The sequence below is a fragment of the Ceratotherium simum genome, chromosome 25 (genome assembly GCF_057802395.1).
Source record: "Ceratotherium simum simum isolate JZ-2026a chromosome 25, ASM5780239v1, whole genome shotgun sequence".
NCBI classification, from domain to species: Eukaryota; Metazoa; Chordata; class Mammalia; order Perissodactyla; family Rhinocerotidae; genus Ceratotherium; species Ceratotherium simum.
The window spans coordinates 27,056,356-27,080,875 of record NC_141924.1 but is presented as its reverse complement, the minus strand read 5'-3'; the positions used below and the strand labels follow the sequence as shown (position 1 = coordinate 27,080,875).

The window sequence follows — 24,520 nt, the reverse complement described above, 5'->3', positions numbered from 1 at the left end:
CCAGACTGAGCCCTAGATCAGGTTTACATACTTAAATGCCAAATTAAATACTTCTGTATCTGTTCATTATAAACTGTTAGGACAGGGGAATTGAAAACTGATACATATAAGGTATGAATATTTTAAAAGTGTTTGACACTCCAAAAGAGGGAAAGACTAAAATTGGCTGGAAGGGTTTTCAACATTTCCAACCACTTTAAATTTAAATTTAAATTAATTAGACTAGTTCACTAATAAAAAAAACTTGAACAAAGGTGAGGCTCAGAAATTTAGGATGAAAGTAATTCACCCCAAGTAAGTAGAAAGCCTCTCTTCAGTAAGGAAAAGAGAGCTTATAAATAATATAACTTCCACAGTGTATGACATATCTCCTACAGATACACATAACATCAAAAAGGAAAGATCCACAACAATCTTCAGGAATACCACTACAGGAATACTTCACTCCTTGCTTTCTTATTCCTATTGGCTAATTTCTTGCCTTGTTAGTTTAACCTGATTACACCTAGCAATGCAACACTCCAATATATCTAGGCTTTAGAAATAATACAAATCAGAACATTTAGAGTGCTGTTTGACAGTTTCAAGTTGCAGGAATTTAAAACAAAAGCCAGGAAAAACTAGGAAAACTTAATCTGATACTTAAGTGCTGACTCTAGAAGTAACTTTGAGGGGAAGCTTTCCACTATTTTACTATAAAATTTCTAATGCAAGTTTTCATTAACAACGTGGACAAAAACGTTTAAAAAAGCCTTAATACCTTACTAGTCAGTTCTGGTTTAAAAATTAACCTATGTTCTTATAAAGTGAATTTAACACCACGTTAGTTATTATTTTGGAAAATAAGAACTGTTTCTTAAGACTGTTTCGAAACACGATGTCCAGAATTGCTCAAAGTCCACACAAAGGTAAATACAGGCTTTGTCATTTGGATGAAGGGAAAGGAGTACGGGAGGCAGACAGAAAATAAGGCTTTATTGACACTAACCAGGTGGAAATAGAAAAAACTGGAGGAAGATGAACAAAAAACTTGCCAACGGCAATCCTCCTCCTCTGCTTCTCAGGTAACAGAGGAAAAACCACGAGGACAGGAGTAACAATGTCTAAACTTCTTCATCAAATAGGGGTCAGGGTTTCCAGTCCATACTAGGGTTAAAGCGACTCAGCACAGTCGCCGAGTTCAACACTCCGGGAACACTGCCCTTTCCTAGAATAACTGATTTCTTAACATGGCAATCTAAACTATTTTCACACGGAAAGGCAAAGTCGCTCAAATTTTAGGACAGACGAGCAAACGCCCTCTTTACATTTCGCGTTTCACCTGAAGCAAAGAGCCCGCAACACGGGTCTCCCCAGGGAGGTCCCTGGAGACACACGATTTCCAAACAGCCCTTCTTGGCAGGAAGGGACAAGAAAATGCGGCGGCAAACGCCGTCTGCTCCGCACTTGCCACAGTCCTCGGGAAAGGTAGAGGGAACACCACTCACCCACCCCAGAGGAGAAAGTTGCTCCAGAGCCCAAGGCTAGCAGCGCTCGCTACCAACTTTCCAGCGGCAGCGCGAGCGCCGTCACTTACCGGCGGCAGAAGTCATGATTTCCCTGTGCAGCTCGCTTCCCCCTCGCCCCCCTCAGTCCATGTTCCCCTTTCAGTCCATTGTTTCAAGAGTTTAAGCAAAAGAGAAAAGCCCCCGCGGTGCCCACATTCCGTCCCGCGGCCCCGCGGCGCAACCCGAGCGCCGCACAAAGGATGCGGTGGGCTCCAGGGACCCGGCCGCGCTCCCGGGCGCGAGCGCCGCCCAGCCGAGCTCCGGGCGGACGGCCAGGCGCGGGCACGAGCAGCGCTCACCGCGGCGCCGCCGGCGCGCGCCCCTCTCCAGCTCCAAAAAAAATCAGTGCTCCAGGCGCCCCCTGCAAGCGGCGGCTGTAAAAGGCGGACAAAAGCCCCAGCCTCCTCCAATCAGAAGGCTTGAGCTGCATCCCGCTCCCGCCCCTCCCACCCACACCCTCATCCTCTGCTCCAATAAGCGGGTCGGAAAGGGGGCGTGAGCTGCGAGGCATGCTGGGAATTGCAGTTTTCTAGACACACTGGACAGGCAGGAGCAGACGCTTGGGGGCAGCCTGTTCTCCCGCCTTCATTTCCCATCGTGCTGAGGCGGGTGGCATGGCGGAGAAGGATGACACCGGAGTTTGACGAAGAGGTGGTTTTTGAGGTAAGGGGAAAATGGCGGTGGGTGTGTGTTGTCTTTGTTTGAAAAGGAAGAGGAGGAAGGCGAGGAGGCAAGGCGAGGCTCCGGTCCGGGGCGAGGGATCGGGTGACTCTCCTGCCGGCCTCGGTCACGGAATCCCGGCGATTTCTGGGCCTGGTGTTGGCCGCAGCCTGGCAGGTGTCCCCGAGGCGCCCTGGCTGCGGCCGGCCTCTGCCTCAGGCTCGCCCGGATTCCCAGCCTGGGCCCTGTTGCCAGGCCGGTGGACGGGAGCCCTGCCTGTTCCTCCCCCCGGGACGGATGCGCCGCGGGGGCACTGCGCCTGGCTGGGGCGGGGCCCAATCCTGCATTTTGGATACTCACTAATACAAGTTAGCCTCCTCCTTTTGCGTCCTCGATTTTTTGGGTCAGTATCCGGAAGAGCCTCAGGTCACTGTTCACAGGTGAGGCGTGGCCCTGCAATGAAGGCAGCAGGTGCCAATTTTCTAATACGGTTTAAAATCTGCCTGTGGGACCTACTGTGGGCGACTAGAGCCGGGGCTCTCAGCATCCAGGCTCAATTCTTTTGTCCTTTGCTATTGCGCTAGGTGTAGCCAGTTTTTCTGACTCGAGGCTCGGTGTGTGAGTGCTTTTGTGTGGGACTATTTTAAGACGTTCTCTGCCATCTTGAATGGAAAAAAACCAGGCGAGTGTTTTTGTTGCCATTTATCTATCAGACACAAGTGAAAGCTCACACCCCTGAATAGATGTATTGCATGTATGTATGCTTTACATACACTCATCCAACTAGATTTTAAGAAATTTTTAAAAAGAAATGTTCCATTCCGTACAATGGGAGAGCTAGACACTAATAGTACAGAATGACAAGTGTTGAAATATGTACAAACGTCATTGCGGGATTAATTTGGAGATGGCTCTCTGTACTGGTGGCCTCCGGAGAAGCTACACCCTGTAAATGATATCGGAGGTGAATCTTGAACTATGAATCGGATTAGAAAGACTTAAGGGAGAAAATGCATTATAGAGAAAGAGAACAGAGTATGCCAAGGTTGGGAGGTGTGAAAGTACCTGGTGTGGATTTTTCAGAGGCTTGAGTGTGGAGGGTCGCTATATAAAGTGGTTTGATGTGGCTAGAATGTGGAAGTAGTGGAAGATAGGGCCATTTTGCCTAAATGAAGAGTCTGGATTTGAGGAGCTCGCTAGGGAAGACACAGCGCCTGAATTTTGAAAGTGAGGGAAGAAATAATGGAATAATGGCTTGGACAGATAGTTCTAAGGTAAAATCGAGACAACAGTTGCAGGTTGAATGTGGGAGCGGAAGGAGAGACAAAAATCTAGATGGGTTAGATGTCTAGAGTAAGGGAAAATGGGTGGATGTAATTTTTTTTTTTACCCCGTTATTTTCTTAGATTTGTGAATATAATACTAATACATGTGCAAATAACATTTCATTGTAGAAAATAAGCCACGAAATTAAAACCATCCATTATCCTACTACCCAAAGAAGGCCACTATTGACATTATACCATATGTTGTTACAGACTTTTTTTCTATGCAAATCCGTGTTTAAGTGTGTGATATTTTTTAACACAAAAGATACCATACCACATAGAATTTTGTATGTTTTTCACTTAAATTTATCATGAGCCTTTTCCTATTCATTACTCTTTGAAAACATTAATATCATAATATTCCATCATGTATGTATATCATAATATAACCATTGTACCATTATTGGACGGTTATATTGTTTCAAAATACTCACCATTGTAATCAACACTGACATAAGTCCATCTTTAACTGCAACTCTGATTTTTCCTTAGAATAATTTCTAGAAGGGAAACTAGTGGGTCAAAGGACATGGACATTTTTGTAAGACTTATGCAGAGTAGTTATACTAATTCACGTTTCCATTGGGAATAAGAGTATTAGTTTCACCAAATCCTCAGCAAGAACTTTATTGGTTTCCTTTAATCTTTGCTAATTTGATAGGGAAAAAATAGCATTCCATTGTTCTAACTTACATTTTGTGCATTTATTGGAGCCATTTTTATTTCTTTGCTTGAGCGTTTCTTTTCATATTTTTTGCCCATTTTCCTATTGGATGCTAGCTCCTTAAAAATTGATTTGCATGAGTTCTTCATGTATTACTTAGCCTTATCATACTTGTAGAAAATTTTTTTCGTTGTGCTGTTTATTTGCTTTTTCTCATATAATTAAGTTTTATTGCAGTATATTATTCAGAAGAAAAGTGCACAGATCTTGAATGTGCAGACTGATGAATTTTTACATGTTGAACACACTCTTGTAATCAGTACCCAGATCAAGAAACTGAAATCCCCAGCACAGCAGAAGCTCCCTCTTGCTCTGGGTCAGTCACTTCTCCACACCCCAAAGATAACCACTATTCAGACTTATAGTAATTAACTTAAGATTAGTTTTGTCTGTTTTTATAGTATACACACATTTATATATGCTCTTTTTTGTCTGACCATTTTTGCTCTCTGGCTTTGTTTGTTAGATTCATTCATATTGTCATGTGAGCATTTTTTATTTCTCTGTAGTATTCCATGTGAACATATGACAATTTTTTAATCCATTCTACTGTTGATGGTCTTTGGGTAGTTTACATTTTGAGACTATTATGAATAGTGCCACTCTGAACCTTTTAGTATATGTGTTTTGTTGAACATATTTCTGTTGGGTATATATACTTAGGAGTGGAATTGCTGAGTCATAGGTAATGCATATAGTCGTCTTTTGTAGATATTGCCAAACATTATTCCAACACAGTTGTACCAATTTATACTCCCACCAGCAGCGTATGAGAGGTCCCGTTGCTCTACATCCTCACCAATACTTGCTAATTTCAGTCTTTCTTTTTACCATTTTGGTGAGCGTGTACTGGTATCTCCTTTTGGCTGTAATTTGCATTTCGCTGATAAGGAAATTGAGAGTCTTTTTATATGTTTATGAATCAGTTATATGTCCACTTTTTTTTGTGAGGAGATTGGCCTTGTGCTAACATCTGCCAATCCTCCTCTTTTTTTTTTGTTTTTTTTGCTGGCCCTGGGCTAACATCCGTGCCCATCTTCCTCTACTTTATATGGGACGCCGCCACAGCATGGCTCGACAAGCAGTGCGTCAGTGTGCGCCCCGGATCCGAACTGGCGAACCCCGGGCCAACCCCGGGCCGCCGCAGCAGAGCACGTGCACCTAACTGCTTGCGCCACCGGGCTGGCCCCTGTGTGTCCACTTTTGTGAAGCCAATTTAAGTTTTCTGCATATTTTTGTTGTATTATCTCTTTTTCTTACTGATTTGAAGGAATTCTTTACATATACTGGATATAAGTCCTTTGTTGGATATATACCTCAAATATCTCAGAATGTGTGTGGCTCTCTCTTAATAGTGTCTTTTCAATGAACAGAAGCTCTTAACTTTGTTATAATCCAATTAAACATTTTTCTTTTATGGTTAGTGCTTTTAAAGAAATATTTGCCTACTCTAAGGTCACAAAGATATTTTCTCTAAAAGCTTTATTTTACCTTTGGCATTTAGATCTGCCATCCATCTGGAACTGATTTTTATGTGGTACCAAGTAAAAGTCAACATATTTTTTCCCACGTGGATGTCCAATTAACCTGGCATTGACTGAACAGACCACTGTCCTCTCCCCACTGAAGTGCAATGTTGCCTTTGTCATAAATCAGGATACCTTGTATGTGTGGATCTGTTCTGGATGCTCTCTTCCTTTGGTCCATTTGTCCATTCTTCTACTAATACCACATTATTTTAATTACCATAACTTTCTTTTTTTATATATATATATAATTTTATTTATTTATTTATTTTTCCCCCGAAGCCCCAGTACACAGTTGTATGTCACAGCTGCACATCCTTCTAGTTGCTGTATTGGGACGCGGCCTCAGCATGGCCAGAGAAGCAGTGCATCGGTGCGCGCCCAGGATCCGAACCGGGCCGCCAGCAGCGGAGCACGGACACTTAACCGCTAAGCCACTGGGAGGCCCTACTATAACTTTCTAATAGGTCTTAGTGTCTGGTTGTTACCGCGCCAGGTCCATTTTTGCCCGCCGCTCAGAAAGTCAATCACCGAGACGACGAGATTGCAGAGAGAGAGGGTTTAATCACAAAGCAGCCAAATGAGGAAAGCGGGAGAACGAGTCTCAAATCCTCCTCCCCGCAAATAGGGACTCAGGGGTATTTATGGAGAAGGGGGCAAGGTGGTCTGAAATGATTGGAGCTGAGGGGAGATGAGGTAATTGACGATCTGTGCAAGCGTAGTCAGGCTTCATGTCTCTTCGGAGGACACATGTTCACAGAATGGCGGCATTAGCATGCCCTGAGGGTGGGGTTCCAACCTCTTGCCATCAGAAGGGCCCTTGCCTGGGCCCTTCTGATGGCCCAGTTGATGTGTTGGTGGTCTCAATCAGGCCTGAAGTGGACAGGGGGTTCAGTTCCTGAAAAAAATAGCTCAAACACCTATTACCATGGTAACCCAGGCTCCAGGGAGATGTCATATATAGGAACCTAGTGGGAAACAGATAGCATATTGCCCAAACTGCATAGTTAACAATGAGTAAGTTTATCGTGCAGATTTAAATCCTCACCTTGCATTCTGATAAGTTTCTAGGTAAGGCCATCCCCCCCTTCTTCCTGGTACAGGGAAGAAGATGCCTTTACAAATGGAGATTTTTCTTTACAAATGTAAATGTATCCTATAAAGGGTAGCCAGAACTAAGAATGGGCTTAGCACGACCCACCCAGGTACCCCACCCACCCAGGTACCCAACCCACCCAGGTACCCAGAGATGTCTGTGGTGATGGCCTTTTCTGGGGGCAGGCCTCCCATCCCAGACTCCTTTGGTCAGTTAGTGGGGTTAGGGGTCAAAATGTCATTCAGGCAGAGACATATTTTGAGCTGGAAAATTCCAATCCCCTGTAGTTACTACTAGCGCTTAGTCAATGGCTGTTTGCTGGTTTCATGGTAGGATAAAACCCTCCAGCTTTATTTTTCATGGTAGGATAAAACCCTCCATTTTTATTTTTCTACAAGATTGCTTTGGCTATTCTTGGCCCCTTGTATTTCCAAATGAATTTTAGAATCAGTCTGTCAATTTCACTTAAGAAAAAAAACCTACTGAGGTTTTGATTGGGATTGCTTTGAATCTGTAGATTAATTTGGGGAGACCTGACATCTTTACAATATTGAATCTTCCAATCCCTGAACATTTTTATTGCTTGCCTTCTAAATCACTCAGGCAGCTTCCCATCTCTTTTTGTGCCCTAGTACTGATTTTACAAACTGAGAATATAGGGGAAGAAAAATAATTTTCCCTCTACCCTTCTGAGTTCTTGGCTGAGACTCCTGTAATAAAAGATAGATTAACAAGAGAAAAACAAACAAAATTTTAGTAACATGTATACCTCATGTATACACGGGAGATACTGTTAAAGAAAAACCAGAGCTAGATAGTAGTTAAAGCAGTAAAAACAGAGTTTACTCAGGACCATTGCGATAGAGGGGAAAGAGACCTCAGTATAGAACCAGGCTCAACTGCAAATACAGCATGGGCAAGTGGGAATCTAATTACTAAGAGGAAATGTATTCATTCAGAAATACAAGGGCCAAGGGGTAAGAGGAGTTTTGGCTAAACTGATCTAGCAGGATTCTTGCTGAGACACGCCAGGGTGGTCAGACATCACCTGGGGGGATGGTAGAGGATGAGGAACCTGATATTGAGAGTGATCAGATGTGGAGGACGGGAGACTCTTGCTAAACTGATTTAGCAGGGTTGTTGCTAAAACTAGATTTTGCAACCAAGTGCACAGATGGGCCTAGAAGAAGGTTCAGGAGCCTAACTAAAGTTTGGTCAGGCAAAGAATCTTTGTCAATATCCAGGGAAAAATTCTAATTCTAACTCCCCAAGGTGGCTTAGAATTCAGGTTTAAATACCATCTCAATGGGGGTGGCGGGGAGTAGGCCTTTTGTGGGATAGTAAATGATTTTTATAAAAGATGAATGGGCCCTTAGAAGAATAGTTGGGGGGCCGCCCCATGGCATAGCGGTTAGGTGCGTGCGCTCCGCTGCTGGTGGCCCGGGTTCGGATCCCGGGCGTGCACCGACGCACGGCTTGTCAGGCCATGCTGTGACGGCATCCCATATAAAGTGGAGGAAGATGGGCACAGATGTTAGCCCAGGGCCAGTCTTCCTCAGGAAAAAAAGAGGGGATTGGCGTGGATGTTAGCTCAGGGCTGATCTTCCTCACACGAAAAAAGAATAGTTGGGAGATATGATAGTTTGTGACAAAGTTTGTCTGGGTGTGTAGACGTCTAGCCTCCTCTCCTGTGATAAGAGTCAATTTTCCCTGGTTGATAAAACTCCTGGAGAGGGAATTTATGTCAATTGAGTTCCTTTTGGAAGATTCTTAGGCAGATAACGGGAAGCCTTTCCCTGCATTTGCTGTTTTTCAGGTGCCTATCCCAAGTGGCATATTTTGGGATAGTTTTTGATATTTTGGTAGTTTTTTTATTCTGAAAGGCAGTGTAATATAGTTGTTAAAGGAATAGGCTCTGGAGCTGTACAGCATAAGAAATCCTAGCTCCAGTATTTATTGGTTAATGTGACTTTGAGCCACTTACTTAACTTCTCTATGCTTTAGTTTTCTCTAAGTAACAGTACCCATCTCATACAGCAGTTGTGAGTATTAAATGACTTAATATAAGTGAAGTACTCAGATGAGTCCCTGGCACATTGTAAGCATTCAGTAAAGGTTAGCTATTATTAAAATTTTCCAGAAAATTGCTTTTTTTCTAAGCTTTTAAAATTATTGGTATGAAGTGTTCTTAGTAGTTTCTTAATTTTTAGTCTCATTTATAACACTAATTAGATCTTATTACTTACGTTTATTCATGTCCTCCCTCTTGTTATATTGCGTACATCTGCCACAGTATTGACTTACCAGATAGGGTTTTCAAAGAACCAGTTATTGATTTTGTTTGATCAGCTCAAGTGAGTTTGTTTGTGATTAAATTTTTTTTTTTAATTTTTCTACTTTTATCCGTTTCCTTCTACTTTCTTTGTGTTTATTTTGCTTTTTTTTTTCCTCTAGCTTTTTGAGTTAAAGACTTAAGTACTAAAACTAATTTGTAAGGTTATAAATTTCCCTATGAGTACTGCATTGGCTGTATCTCATGAGTTTTAAAATGTAGTTTGTCTCACAGTTTTGCAATTTCCTTTTTGATTTCTTCAGCCAGGATTTATTTAATACCCAGGTGTATGGGTAAGGTATCTATATTATTGTAGGTGATGATTTTTCTCCATGTGCCCCTCCAGACCGGTAATTTCACCCTGTTATAGAATGCGTCACCTGTATTCCCTTGTCCCCTGATTTCATTTAGGTTCAGCCAATGAGAAAGCCCTTTTAAATCAGAGGTATCTTAGTCTATTCAGGCTGCTGTAACAAAAATACTATACTGGGTGGTTTATAAACAACAGAAATTTATTTCTCACAGTTCTAGAGGCTGGGAAATCCAAGATCAGGGTGCCAGCATGGTTGAGTTATGGTGAGAACCGCTTCCTGGTTCATAGATGGCTGGCTGTCTTTTTCCTGTGTTCTCACATGGCAGAAAGGGTAAGGGAGCTCCCTGGGATCTCTTTTATAAGGGTACTAATTCCATTCTTGAGAGCTCCAACTACATGACCTAAGTACCTCTCAAAGGCCCCACCTCTAGATACTATTACATTGAAGATTAGGTTTCAACATATGAATTTTGAGAGGACACAAACGTTTAGTTTATAGTGAAAGGGTAGAAGAGAGAGCACTGGGGAGGTATTTATTCTCTTACTTCCCTCCCTGTAGGGCTACCATGTGGTAGTGATTGTGTTCCTGGATCTAAAGCCACAATTCTTGTTGGGGGACTCCTTTAGCTTCATCTCTTATGGGGCTTCAGTGACGCTGCTTCTTTCCCTTGGCCTTTAGGCCTGTGGAAGGTAATAACTTCCTGCTGTTGCTAGTCCCTGGGTGCGTCACTATCCCCTGTTGCTTGCCTCAAACCTGCTTACAGCTTTGTAAATAAATGGTCATTTCATTAAACTCTTTTCAGTTACTCCTTTTGAGTGTGCCATCTGTTTCTTGCAAAGTCTTCCTGCAAGATTTCCTTGGTTAACCTATTTTGCTGCCTTTGTTCTGTTCTCTAGGATTAACTCTTGTCCATTGTCACCCATGGCCTCTGGTTTTGCCCTCTGAGAACTTATTCCTTATCTCTTAGTGCTCCATAGACTCAATGTGAAATGAGTGTTAAAGTATATCCTTCTCGGAGACTGCACACCTTTCACAGTTTGATTCCTGCTGGTGCAGGTTTGTGGGGCTAAGAGTTGCTTTAGAGGTTGAATAGTTACAGGTTTTTATAGGATTTTGGTGTCTTTGGCAATATAGTTCCCTGAAATGTAGTAGGTTTCCAATCTGTTTGCCTCTAGGCAGTTTCATACATAGTGTAACCACAGCTAAAGAGCCGGTTTAGACACAGTTTTTAAATCTGAAGTCTGCAGATTATTTCCTAGTTCCATTTTGGATCTTTTCTCCCTCTCATTCAATTTAACGGCAATAGCCCTGATCATCTGCAAAAGAGGCTTGGGTGGAAAGGTATCACCTTTCATTAGATCTTAGCAGATGGGCTGGTTCCCATTATTTTGAGAAGGGCCTTGGGAAAGTCTTGAGACCACCATCTTGTTTCCTGCTTTTTGGCTTTTCCAGCCATGAGAACTGTACCCCCTGCCTAACCCCTCCCATCACCACTTTCAGTCAACTTAATCTCGGGCCATAGGCAGAAAAAGCCTTTTGCAGAGCTGAAAGCTTGTTGGGCGTATGGTCTGTCTTCCAAGGTATTACAATACAGTGGCAATAGTTTGTTAAATGTTTTGCCATTTGAGTATAGTGGGTCATCAGCTTTTTAGCCTGCAATATGCCATTCACAGCTCGATTGCTAAGCCAGTACAACATATTTCAGGTTCTGTTAAGTCAGCCTTACTTGTAGGCAACAAGTGCTATATAAGCCATAGATCCTAGTGCAGAAAACAGAAACCCCTCTATCTACTATAAATAGAAAAAAATTTAATATAGGGAATTAGTGGTTAGAGTATTGTTGGAAGTTCTGAAGGATCAAGCTCTATCAAGGTTGTTAAACTCATAAAACCAAGAACCACATGATCATGATCATGGCTACAGTCCAAGAATCAGGAAGCCATTGCCACATCTGCCTCTCAATAACCTACAAAGCTGGTACAAAGATACTGGAACTCAGAATCTATCCACTGTCTCTACCACAACTTCCTTTTCATTATCAGGAAGCTGGAGAATATGTAATGGAATACTGCTTTAGAAACATTTTGCCTCCACGGCTTTGTTTAATAGCAAATAAAAATTTTAAAAAAGCCAAAGCAGCAAGAAGTGGACCTCTGCTTTCTTTCCACTTCCCAAATCTCTCACGTGTGTACCTAATTGGGGGAACCCTAATTTATATCCAGAACCATAGCCACAAGATAATTTGGGAATTGTCGCATTTAGCTTTCCTGTCTCTTTAACACAAGAAGTAAGCACACTAGATGGAAGGAAGGTAGAATGGAGGTTGAACAAACCAGTCCACCAGGGCCGGCCCAGTGGCTTAGCAGTTAAGTGCGCGCGCTCCGCTACTGGCAGCCCGGGTTCGGATCTGGGCGTGCACCGACGCACTGCTTCTCCGGCCATGCTGAGGCCGCGTCCCACATACAGCAGCTAGAAGGATGTGCAACTATGACATACAACTATCTACTGGGGCTTTGGGGGGAGGAGGAGAAAAAAAAGGAGGAGGATGGGCAATGGATGTTAGCTCAGAGCTGGTCTTCCTCAGCAAAAAGAGGAGGATTAGCATGGATGTTAGCTCAGGGCTGATCTTCCTCACCAAAAAAAAAAAAAAAAAAAAAAAAGCCAGTCCACCATATCTGTCATTAAGACCTAACTCCTCCTCCCCTAAGAAAAATTAACTGGTATATTTTTGGTATAATTGGTGTAATACTGTTATTTTAATGATTTTCAGAGTCAGAAATCAGACTTGTTTGTATCTTAAAACTTAGAGAATCATATGCTACATTAAAATTAAAAATAAAAAATTTTAATCAAGCAAAATTTCTGGAAAGCATTCCAACCACGTCATTTCCCTGTTTAAAACTCTTGAAGTATCTTGTTTTAATATCAATTTCCTGGATTAATAGTAAATTTTATTATCTTTTCTTCTGATTTTGGTCTTTTATGTTCTCCTTCCAGAGGTCACCTCTGAGTCCTCCTAGTCTGGGAGGACCAGGGGTGCACTGAAAGATGGTGTAGTAGAGGAATTAAGAAAGGGAAGGAAGAGTGAGGTTCCCAGGCCCAATTCCTAGTCCTCTCCTTAGAATCTGACCACCTGCATTTCCTCAGGGCTAGATTCTCCATAACCTTCAAAATTAATTCCATTATCTTGGAGCCTGACTACCCCAAGAGACTGAAGTGGGAAAGACAGTACAGCTTAGACTTGGACCTCTCAGGCTGAACAGCATCAGGAGAAAGTTTAGAAAATGATGGACACCATATCAAACATGCATATTAAGCAAAATAAATACTGAAATACCAATATTGTCATTTTCCTCTGTTATTGTAATCTCTAATTAAGATGCTTTGAGAGTAAGAATTCTCTAGTCACCTTAAACAGATGTTCAAGTTTTGATGTTGCTCTTTCATAGCTGTCAGATTTTTTCATTATAAATTAATTGCAGAAACTTTGAGTCATTCATCCTATCTTGAATCCTGCTACTCCTAGAGGAAAGAGTACTTGAAAATAAGAACTTGTTATCTGAAGGACTAATATTTCTACCTCTTTGCATTATTTGTAGTACATCTAAACTGTTTCTTTGTAACTTCTTTATAAGGGACAATGTTGTCCTCAAGGAACATTTTGCTCTCTCAAATCTCTGTCCATGGTAACCTTATTTTCTGTAGTTGAACTCTTTTTGGTGTTTGTTGAAATTCATTCTCTTTTCCTTTGTTCATGACTGAGAAAGCTAATTTTTGCCCCTCTTATCTTGATGTCTTTCCCTCCTTCATCCTTTTCAGTAAATTATTGGATGTTAACCCTTTGTTGGGACTATGTTCTGGGTTAGCCCCCACAACCCCTCCCCATCCCCCACACTAAATCCGACAAATGAATGTGGGATGGCTCTCACACAATCTCACACATTTAAAAGAAAGTTAAAAAAACAATCCTCTCTTGCTTCAGAGATTCTCTTTTCTTTATATTTTTAAATGTTGTTATATATGTCTAAAGAACATTAAGGCATTCTTTATAAGTATCATTTATAAATTCTTTCCTACTTGCATTATTGATTTGATTAATGGAAGGAAATTAGTTTTGTCTGTGAAAATATACCTTGACAGTATTTGCTATTTTGATAATGGAGCTTGCTGTCTGGAATAATTATGCATATAAAATTTCAGGTATTATTATTATTTTTCCTTAAAATGTATCTTCAGTTTCCTATAGTACATAAAGCTGTACAATTGTATTATATAAAATAATCTGCTTCTGGGGCCGGCCCCGTGGCTTAGTGGTGAAGTGCACGTGCTCCGCTGCTGGCCGCCCAGGTTCGGATCCCTGGTGCGCACTGACGCACCGCTTCTCCAGCCATGCTGAGGCCGCGTCCCACATAGAGCAACTAGAAGGATGTGCAGCTATGACATACAACTATCTACTGGGGCTTTGGGGGAAAAAATAAATAAATAAATAAAATTATAAAATAATCTGCTTCTGGATAGTAACTGAGGTTGGAAGTATAGCAAAATTCATGCTGTTATCACTGTCTGTAAGGGAAAGAATATTTATTAATGGAGTTATTAAATCAGAACCCTATTGACATAAAAGATTGACTATTAAGACCAAAGCTACTTTGTCACCAGATATGCAAGGATAAATTTGTTTAACATGAATTATAAAGATTATTCTTGGTTTTTTGTTTGTTTGTTTTTTTGTGAGGAAGATTGGCCCTGAGCTAACATCTGCCAGTCCTCCTCTTTTTGCTGAGGAAGACTGGCTGTGGGCTAACATCCATGCCCATCTTCCTCCACTTTATATGGGACGCTGCCACAGCATGGCTTGACAAGCAGTGCGTCGGTGCACGCCTGGGATCCGAACCGGCAAACCCCGGGCCGCCGCAGCTGAGTGCGTACACTTAACCACTTGCGCCACTGGGCCGGCCCAAAAGGTTATTCTTGGGAACAAGTCTTTGCTTTTTTCTGTCTGGGTCATGTTGTTTCTTCCATTTTGGCTTCTTCACATATTCTCAGAGTTCCAATATAGATTTTAACTTTTTTTTTTTTGATGTACACATTCCAAAAGGTAGTAAGTAGGTCTCTCTCATATATTTTTATTGCATTTGTTAAAACGCAAGTTCTTTTGTCTCAAGCTATGATACAGTGCTTAAATTATTTTTTATGGTTATCTTGGTATCTTATGTAGTTATATCACAGACTTTCATTTTTCTTTCTTTCTTTTTTTTTTTTTTTTGTGAGGAAGATCAGCCCTGAGCTAACATCCACGCTAATCCTCCTCTTTTTGCTGAGGAAGACCGGCTCTGAGCTAACATCTATTGCCAATCCTCCTCCTTTTTTCCCCCAAAGCCCCAGTAGATAGTTGTATGTCACAGTTGCACATCCTTCTAGTTGCTGTATGTGGGAGGCGGCCTCAGCATGGCTGGAGAAGCAGTGGGCGCCCGGGATCCGAACCTGGGCTGCCAGTAGTGGAGCGCACGCACTCAACTGCCAAGCCACGGGGCTGGCCCAAGACTTTCATTTTTCAAAAGCATGTGGAAAGAGGGCTAGAATAGTTGTCAAGACACTGACATTGGGGCCGGCCCCGTGGCTTAGCAGTTAAGTGCACGCGCTCCGCTGCTGGCAGCCCGGGTTCGAATCCTGGGCGCGCACCGACGCACCGCTTCTCCCGCCATGCTGAGGCCGCATCCCACATAACAGCAACTAGAGGGATGTGCAGCTATGACATACAACTATCTACTGGGGCTTTGGGGGGAGGGGGAGAATAAATAAATAAAATCTAAAAAAAAAAAAGACATTAATTAGCAATGATATCTTGAATGACTCATTTAATTTCTCTAAAGCTTGCTTCTCATTTGTTATATGAAGGAGTTATATACCAAATCGTTCTTTTTTATTAAATTTTTTTTGAATCTGGTAGGTTGAATAAATGAGAGTAGGCCCTTAGAGGCATCTGTTAATTAGAAAATACAGGAAGAGATTCTGCTCCTTTCCAGTCTATTTTCAGAACAGAAACCCTGACTCAGTTTAGTTTTCCAGGTTCTGTACCAGGTGTTCCCTGAGTTCCCAGAAGCAAATCATGCCTTAAGGATTTAGGAGTAAAAGACCCAAAGCTCAGTGCACTCCACAGGGGCACAGTGTTAGACCGTGCACTGACTTCATCGCCTCTGGATTTTTAGAGTACTGCTTATATATCTATTGAGACTTGTTAGTCTCATTACAGCAGATCAAAATGCCCATTAGTGTTTTTTTGAAATAATGTATTTAAGGACATCCTTTATTTTTAAATCCACATTGTAATTTATTTAGCTGACAGAATCTGGCCACCTATATCTTATTGTTGGGACTTTGCTAATTAATCTGCAACCATTAATCTCATGTCTTTAATATCTTTATTAAAGTGGATGTTCTACTTCAGTGTATATCTTGCCTTGTTCTTGTTCTTTTACGTCTCCTTACAGATTGTCCCTTTCTAATGAAACGGAATAATGAATCATTTTGAGAGAAAGATCTCCCCTTTATCTCTTAACAGAACCACAAATTCTGTCTCTACTTTTGTTGTTGTTGTTATTATTATTATTTGGGATAAGGAAAAAAGAATATAAGGTTGGGTGTGATCTAATAACATCCAAACCTCATTTTAACGTTTATTGCATGCTCTTCTCACACCCAACATTTTGCCAATGTGTTTGATCTGGCTTTAATTTTCTTTCTTTCTTTCTTTCTTTCTTTCTTTCTTTCTTTCTTTCTTTCTTTCTTTCTTTCTTTCTTTCTTTTTGCTGAGGAAGACTGGCTCTGGGCTAACATCCATGCCCATCTTCCTCCACTTTATATGGGACACCGCCACAGCATGGCTTGCCAAGCAATGCATTGGTGCACGCCCTGGATCCGAACCGGCAAACCCTGGATCCAAACCGGCAAACCCCAGGCCACACAGCGGAGCACGCACTTAACCGCTTGTGCCACCAGGCCGGCCCCTAATTTTTTTTCTAAAGACTTGAAAATGATAGTTTTGCTTCCTCACCCTACTTCTGCTCTGCATTCAGTTAAGTGCCCGATATATGCCGGTTGATTAACCATATATTAAATAATAATATGGGTAGCATCAGTCCTAGGAAGAGCTCAATCCACCATTGCTATCGTTTCTTCCCTTACTTAAGACCAAGTCACTGTTGCTTTTTTAGTCAGTTGAGTGTATAAGCTGTGTATGTCAATTTTCTCCCTTTGCATCTCTTCATCTTTCTTTTGATGGATATGTTTTGTTTTGGACTAGATACTGTTATACTTAAGTACATTTGTACTATTGTATAGAAAAAATTTTAAGTTACTCTTTTTAAAACTTTTTGTTGTTTATAATATTTCATGTAAGATTAATTGGATAGGATGCATTTCGGTTGGAAAATATTAGATGCCTACAACCAGAAAAATTTACCTGCTGTTGGTTTAAATAAACTTTTAAGTAAACACAAATATTAAGTAATATCCTTTAAAGGTATTTTAAAAACCCCACTCTCCCTATTACTTCTGCGGTTACCGAGTAATACTGAGTGGCACTGAAGAAATTATGTTCAGGTTTTTTCAAAGAGCTGCTTCTGATAGGAAAATGCTTAGTAATGATGAAGACACGCCCTCCATTTCAGTGGCCATTTTGTAGTGTAGTTCTCCTGGAGAAACAAGTGGGAACCATCAAAGAAAGAAGTGTATGGATCAAAAGAATATGGTCAAGAGTCAGTAAATTTTTCATCTAGGTCAACTGGAGAAATTAGAACTATGCTGTCTGTGAGTAGTTTAATTATTTGAACTAATTTTCATAGCCCATTTTAGCTTGCCTAATCTTTTTGAATTCTATGATTAGATTTTGTTTTGCTGATATTGAGGAACAATTAAATTAACGCTTGGCTTTGGGGCTTTTGGAATAGTAATTTAGAAATTATGTTAAAATGTGTAAACTCCAAAAAATATTTCCTGTTATTTTATACTATCTTCAATTTTGCAAAGTACTATTCTATGATATTATTCAAGGTTTAGGGTGTGGTGGGGTGGCAATAAGTAGTTATTTTCAAATTATATATGCTGATTGTGTACTGATTAAAGATAAGTGAAAATTCTATAGAAATTCAGTATATTGGCAATATAATTAATAGTAATGGGGAAACTTATTTTCCTTTGCAGGGTTTTGTTAACTGTGACAGTTTTAGCTCTTTATATACCAAAAACTTCTTCATTAAAAATAGAGAAAATAGCTACCTTGTGTAATTTAGTAATGTCGGTCTTCCTCATCAGTTTATTTTGTGGTGTTCTGTAGTTAGTCTGGAAAAAAATAAGGAAATGATAGCAATTGACAACAGGAGTTCATTCTTTTCAATCATATTTTCCAAGAAAAAATTCCTGTTTTATATGTGATAATCACATTTAAACCTATAGCTTTAAGCTATATTCAAAGATAAAAGATTTTTAAAATATTTTAAATAGCTAATAAATAATTGTCTCCAGGCATATAGTCTCCATCAAGTCCCTATAACTACAGATATCTTTTTCTTTGAAGATTTTTTTTTGGAATAAAAGAGCTTTTCGAGGTTCTATTGGCATGGTAGAAACTTTTAAAAATATATAACTTACATTATAGTACTTTTTTTCTGAAGAAATTAAAAATTGATACAAATTTTTGAAGAAAAATTACCTGTAAGTAATTTCGTAAATTCTGTTAACAAGGGAATGGAAATCAAAGGCTTCTAGGTAAGCACAGATTTATATAGGTGTGAAGTCTTCATGAACAAAGTTACTTCTACGTTACACAACTTCAGGTGTCTGTGCCAATGCTTCCTGCCTCCTACTGCCTTCTGTCAGTAGCTGACTGTATTTTCCTGTTGCTTTTTGTTTTAATATAGACTTGCAGAGATCAAATAACATCTGAGAATAGTTAGCATTTTTCAAGGCCTAATAGTATGGCTTTGATATAGTACTGACATTGTAAATAAAGGAACTCTGTAATAGTTGAGTAGATCATTAGTTTTGATATAGAAAAGTGCACAGGATCATTCTGTTCTTTTGCTAAACTAACAGTTCAACACCTTTTTTGTCAGGCCTTATGCTGGGCACCTTCTTCCTCACAAATAATACATGAATATATTCTCGTTGTCAAAAAGTCAAATAATACAGGGAAAGCATCAGCCCTCCCTTCATCCCCCTTTTCTCCCCCGAAGTAACTACTGTTATCCGTTTTCTTCCAGATCATTTTCAGTGCAATTATGTTCATATATACATATATGCAAATATATGTGTGTAATACACATAGAAATATTGTGTAATTTGACTTTCTTAATGTAAGTGGGGTTCTTAAATGGTTGTAGTAGTCAGTATTCTTGTATGTACATTTAAGCATACTTTTATAATTATATCCAAAGAATAGATGCCTAGTGGAATTGCTAGGTCAATGGATATATACATTTATATTTTTATAGACATACTCCCACTAATAGTGTATGAAGTATGTGTTTGCTCACACCCTTGCCAACACTAAATATGATCAAACTTCTTAATTGTTGCCAACCACCAGATAAAAATTATATCTTTGTTTTAATTTGCACTTCTTCAGTCAAGGGTAAAGTCTAACATGTTTTTATTTGTATTTACTCATTTGTATATTTTTTCTCTTTGAAGTGCCTCTTTGTATCCTTTGCCTGTTTTTGCAGTTTTTAAAATCTTTTTCTTATTGGTTAAATGGGCTTATTATAAATTACAGAAACTAGTTTTGTCAAATATTGGCTATATTTTCTCTTCCAGTGTCATAAAAGTTGTTTTAAAAACCCAGTGAGCTGGATTTGAAAATAATCTGTTAAGAATAGAGTACTATTGTTGTTATAGTCTCCCAAGATTCTTTGCAGCCAATTTCTAGGCTTGTGTAATCTGAGGCAAATATATAGGAATTATAGCTCATCTAAAACAGAAATGATTGGGAATAAATGCAGATATTATTAGGGTGTACAGCTCTGAGAGCAGCTCTTCTGGGAAAGAGGCGAGAGTCCAGAGGGTGCACCAGAGTTAGTGTGGAAAGAGCATCTAGGATTCTGCTGGCTGCTTCTTAGCCTGAATGCAGGTGCTTGGTTGTGGGCCTATAGCATTGACAGAGGTGTGGCAGTAGCTAAAGGAAACCACTCAGTAAGATGCCATTTGTGGAAGAAGCTAGATTTATGTAGATATCTGCCTTTCCTAGTTTTCATATGTGACCCAGTTAGTCAGATATATGTTTCTTTTCTTATGTTGAGGCCCCAACAGAAATTTTTTAGTAAGGAGATTGTTTTACTGGAAAACTGAAGTTCAGTTAGATGAACATGAAGTTCATTTAAAAATAATCTTCAAATATAACCAAGTGCTGTAATTATTTTGGTTTTATATAGTATTGATGGCTGGTTAAAATTTTAATGCATTAACTCTGATGCAGTTATTTTGAAGGTAACTCATTTCACTTACAAAGCCCGTGGAATTTTTAGGTTGCAAGTCATGGAAAAATAACTAATTTTCTGTTTTGTTTTTTGTTTTTTGAATCTATCATTCTCCCAAAATAAAAAGTAAATAATGAAAGCAGCTTCTGGGCTGCTTATTTTTGTGAAATTTTTTTCAATCTATGATTCCTTATACTCTATATTTTCTTTTTGTTTGTTTGTTTTGTGAGGAAGATCAGCCCTGAGCTAACATCCATGCCAATCTTCCTCTTTTGGCTGAGGAAGACCAGCTCTGAGCTAACATCTATTGCCAATCTTCCTCCTTTTTTTTTCCCCAGAGCCCCAGTAGATAGTTGTATGTCATAGCTGCACATCCTTCTAGTTGCTGTATGTGGGACGCGGCCTCAGCATGGCCGGAGAAGCAGCGCGCTTGTGCGCGCCCAGGATCCGAACCCCGTGCCGCCAGCAGCGGAGCGTGCGCACTTAACCGCTAAGCCACGGGGCCGGCCCCTCTTGGAGTATTTTAAAGCAAATCCCAGACATTACCTAATTTCACCTGTGAATGTCTCAGGATGCATCTCTAACAGATAAATACCCTCTTTTTTTAAAAAAAAAAATGCTAACTCCAAACAATTATCCAATAAAATTAATAGTAGTTCTCTAATATCATCTAATACATAGTCTCTGTTCGCATTTCCTTGAGTGTCTCAAAAATGTCTTCTTATAACTGTTCAAACCAGGATCCAAACAAAGTCCCTACGTCACATTTGAGTGATATGTCCCTTTAGTCTTGAGCAGTTTTCTCCACCTCCTCCATCTTTATTTTATCATGTATTAGTTGAAGAAGCTGGGTAATTTGATCTGTAGAATTTCCATATTCTGGATTTGGCTGATTGCATAGGATAAAGGTGTCATTTGATTTAGCACAGAATTCTATATTTTAACATACCAGTTTTTTATCTTGTTTCTCAGAGAATGTCATGAGTTTTGTTTTACCACCTGAACAAATTTAAGAACTGCATAGCATTCTTATTTTGTACTTAAGCTGAGACCAAGAGAGGGTTTTCCTGAAACAAAGCAGACTACCTGGAAAGTATCAGACTACTCAGTATTTTCCTTGGTACTGCTCATGGCCTTATCAGAAGTATCACAGGATGAAACCTTTTAGCAAGGACCTCGCCTGTTTTGATTTGTTCTCTCCCCTGTGCCTCAATATTGCCTGGCATGAAGAAGATGTTCAATTAGTATTTATTATTGAATGAGTTGCCTAATTCTGCCATGTTTGACCTATTCTTCCCTCCCTGGGCTAGAACCTGAAGAGTTACAACTTGTTCTATCTGTAAGAGTTTAAAGCAGTTTAGAAGAGAGAACTTAATAATAAAAGCATTTTACCCACCACCTCCACTTCTACACTAGTCTTCCTTTTTAATGCAAACCAGCAGTAATGGTACTGGCACTTCTACTGAATGACCATAAATCATGCAGAAAATAAAGAATACATTAAATGAGTGGTTCAAACTTTATATATCCATTAGTGTGAGGTATGATATGTTTAATGGGGATGCATGAAGTGCAGGTAGTCTAGGACTTAAATGAGTCATTTTCTTGAAGTACTTGTTGAGCAAAAAATGTGAGGGTTTCCTGTCTGTTTTTTGTTTATTTTTCTTGCAGAAATATGTTTCTGCCGTCAGAACAATCTTAGCACAACGAAAGACTCTTGGCTATCTTTCGTTAAGCAAAATTCTTTCTGGTGCTATGATGTGTGTTTTCTGTCAGCTAAAATTTACAGGAATAGTGAACCACAAGGATTTCCTGAGGAGAAGCTCCCATATGCTGTGTCTGAGGTTTCTCAAGTTTCTTTTGGCAGCAGTAGCATTCTCGAATACTACAAAATTATAGTTTGAGTCCAGTACTAATAATCTCTCTTCAAGAAAACAACTTAACTGAAACATTTGTGGTTCTATTTTGCTTGAACCAAGGAAAAAAGTTATAACAGAAAATTACCTATCACCACCTACTCTGCCTTACCCTCCACAAAACAAGTACCTTTCTAAAGCTGCCATCAACCTATAATAATACTTACTGTATGAAACATAGAAATTTCTGTGTATTAGTTTATAAGCCTGATAGCCCAAAACCTCCAAATATAGGGCTGTTAGAATAGGGAGCCTCACCTTGCTGTAAAAGAAAAAATAAAAATAAATTATTTTATATTGGGTGATCAGGTTTTAATACTAAGACATTATTTGCCTTTTTCACTCATTCTCTCGTGCTTGCACAGAGTATGAAAAGCTCATCAGTATGGTTTCATATTCCACATTAAAATTAACCTTTCCAAAACTATCTCTTGTCAAGTTTTGTTATGGCTATTCGTTGATAGTACAATTATAAGAAAAGACTATTAAAATACTCCTCTCTTTCCAGCTACATATCTAAGGCCTAAGTCTCTTTATATACTTCATCCATAACAATAAATTGCAACAGATTGAAGGCAGAAGCAGGTATACTATTAAGCCAGACAGTAAAGAGATTTGCAAAAATGGAAAACAATCTTCTCTTCTCAATACAATTTTTTTCATTAAAATTATGTTATTTACATTAATATTATAATGGGTTTATTGTTACTTTAAGTAAATTAATAAATATTTTAAGTTTTTTCAGTTTTAATTTGTAATATGATAAATATCATTAGACATCCATATAAACAAAAGCTCTTTTCGATCATCAATAATTTTTAAGAACATAAAGCGGTCTTGAGACCAAAAGAATTTGAGCACCACTGATCATGATGTGGTTTTCTGAGATCTATCAAATAGTACACAGGTTATTTGCAGTTTCAGAAAAAAAGTGATAGTAATTTTATCCCCCAACATTTTAAAAAATTAATATAAAATAATAATTTCATTAAAAATCCCTTTGCATTCTTATAAATTGCTCTTGTACTACAAGGTCTATCTTGGTCAATTCATCTTGGCTAATGTTCAGTTTGTTAACCAAGGGATGTTTGTTTTTCATTTGTGTGTTATCGTTTGTTAAATTTTAAATTTTCTTTTAGCTCAAAGGTGATTGAAACATAAAAGTTGAAATAAAACAGTAAAATAAATGCTACAACTCAGAATACTATCATAAACATAATGAATAGAGCTTTAGTGTTCATACAATCTGAGTTCATATGTGTTAGAAAGTGATATGATTTGCATTGAAAGCCAAAAAGAGAAAAGTGCAAATATGAACGACGATGAAGACCAGAATTAAATTTTATCAGACCTGTATTACCTTCATCTCTAGTCTCCAGAGGTTATCTACTCTGAAATTCTGTCAAATACTTAGTTACATAAAGCCATAAAACAAAGCATGGTGATCGCCTTAGCAAGCCGGAATTTTCCAGAACTGTAAAACAGTGCCTGAAACAGTGGTGAATTCTGTCAATAAAGATCAAGAAACCAGAACTACTGATGCATTATTCATAGTTACGTAGCACATATGTATATGTCACACCTTTGACAAGAAGCTTGTGAAATCAGCCAAAAAGTGAGAAGTTGTACGTTTGGAGAAAAGGCAGAATTAAGCTTCTGGTAGAATTACTGTATCAAATGATACTGTTAGGCATTACCAGTAATATACAAAGTAAACGATTAATGCTGCTGTTTTTGTGAAATATGAAATAGCAAGTGTTCCAGATTATGGTGATCCAAACTGAATATGTATGCTCTTAGATGATGTGTAAAACATATATGGAGAAGAAAGTATTAATTGTTTCTCTTCTGTTTAATCACTTACAAAAAGATCTGCGTTACAGATATTCCATTTTGTTATTTTGTGAGCTGTGACATAAACTGGGAAAGGAAGGGGCATTGGGGTCAGTGCTGACACAGCATCGGCTAAGTCTACAGTAAGAACGGGCATGGCAATTTGAATAAAGTTTGACTCCATCCTTCTACCCCCTAAGCCTCTTCCCAGAGAAGAGTGCCAGTCAAGAAGTGCCAGAAGAGTTAGCAGTCAAGAGTGTGCCTCATGATCTAATTGAGCCTTTAATTAGAACAGGAGTCAGCAATCTAAGTCTATTGGGCCAGATTTGTCCCCACTCCGTGCCTATTTTTATATGGCTGGTGAGCAAAGAATGATTTTTACGTTTTTAAATGGTTCAGGAAAATATCAAAAGAATGATATTTTGTGACACATGAAAATTATAAATTCAGTATTTCCATGAATAAAGTTTTATTGGAACATAACCACATTCATTGGCTTATGTATCGTCTTGCCTGCTTTCACACTTACAGCAGCAGTGTTGATTAGTTGTGGGAGAGACCATATGGCCTGCAAAGCCTGAAATATTTACTCTCTGGCCTTTTACAGAAAAGTTTGGGGCCGGCCCCGTGGCTTAGCGGTTGAGTGTGCGCGCTTCGCTGCTGGCGGCCCGGGTTCAGATCCCGGGCGCGCACCAACGCACCACTTCTCCCGCCATGCTGAGGCCGCGTCCCACATACGGCAACTAGAAGGATGTGCAGCTATGACATACAA

General features: G+C 39.5%; 2 protein-coding genes across 5 annotated transcripts in view; one reads left to right on the top strand and one right to left on the bottom strand.

Annotated features, from left to right (window-relative positions):
- Window positions 1–1,758, bottom strand: part of FGD6 (FYVE, RhoGEF and PH domain containing 6) — a 110,802-nt gene extending 109,044 nt beyond the window's left edge. For 2 of the 3 annotated variants that reach the window (XM_087449090.1, XM_087449089.1), the window contains exon 1: window positions 1,577–1,758. In XM_087449090.1, the coding sequence (XP_087305216.1) occupies window positions 1,577–1,592 (16 nt within the window). In that variant the 5' untranslated portion in view covers window positions 1,593–1,758. The remainder of the gene's footprint in view (window positions 1–1,576) is intronic. The other variant, XM_014779992.2, reaches the window with a different exon arrangement.
- A 311-nt stretch (window positions 1,759–2,069) lies between these two features.
- The window catches only part of VEZT (vezatin, adherens junctions transmembrane protein), a 72,218-nt gene continuing 49,767 nt past the window's right edge, over window positions 2,070–24,520 (top strand). The window contains exon 1 of one of the 2 annotated variants that reach the window (XM_087449086.1): window positions 2,070–2,210. In XM_087449086.1, the coding sequence (XP_087305212.1) occupies window positions 2,175–2,210 (36 nt within the window). In that variant the 5' untranslated portion in view covers window positions 2,070–2,174. The other variant, XM_087449087.1, reaches the window with a different exon arrangement.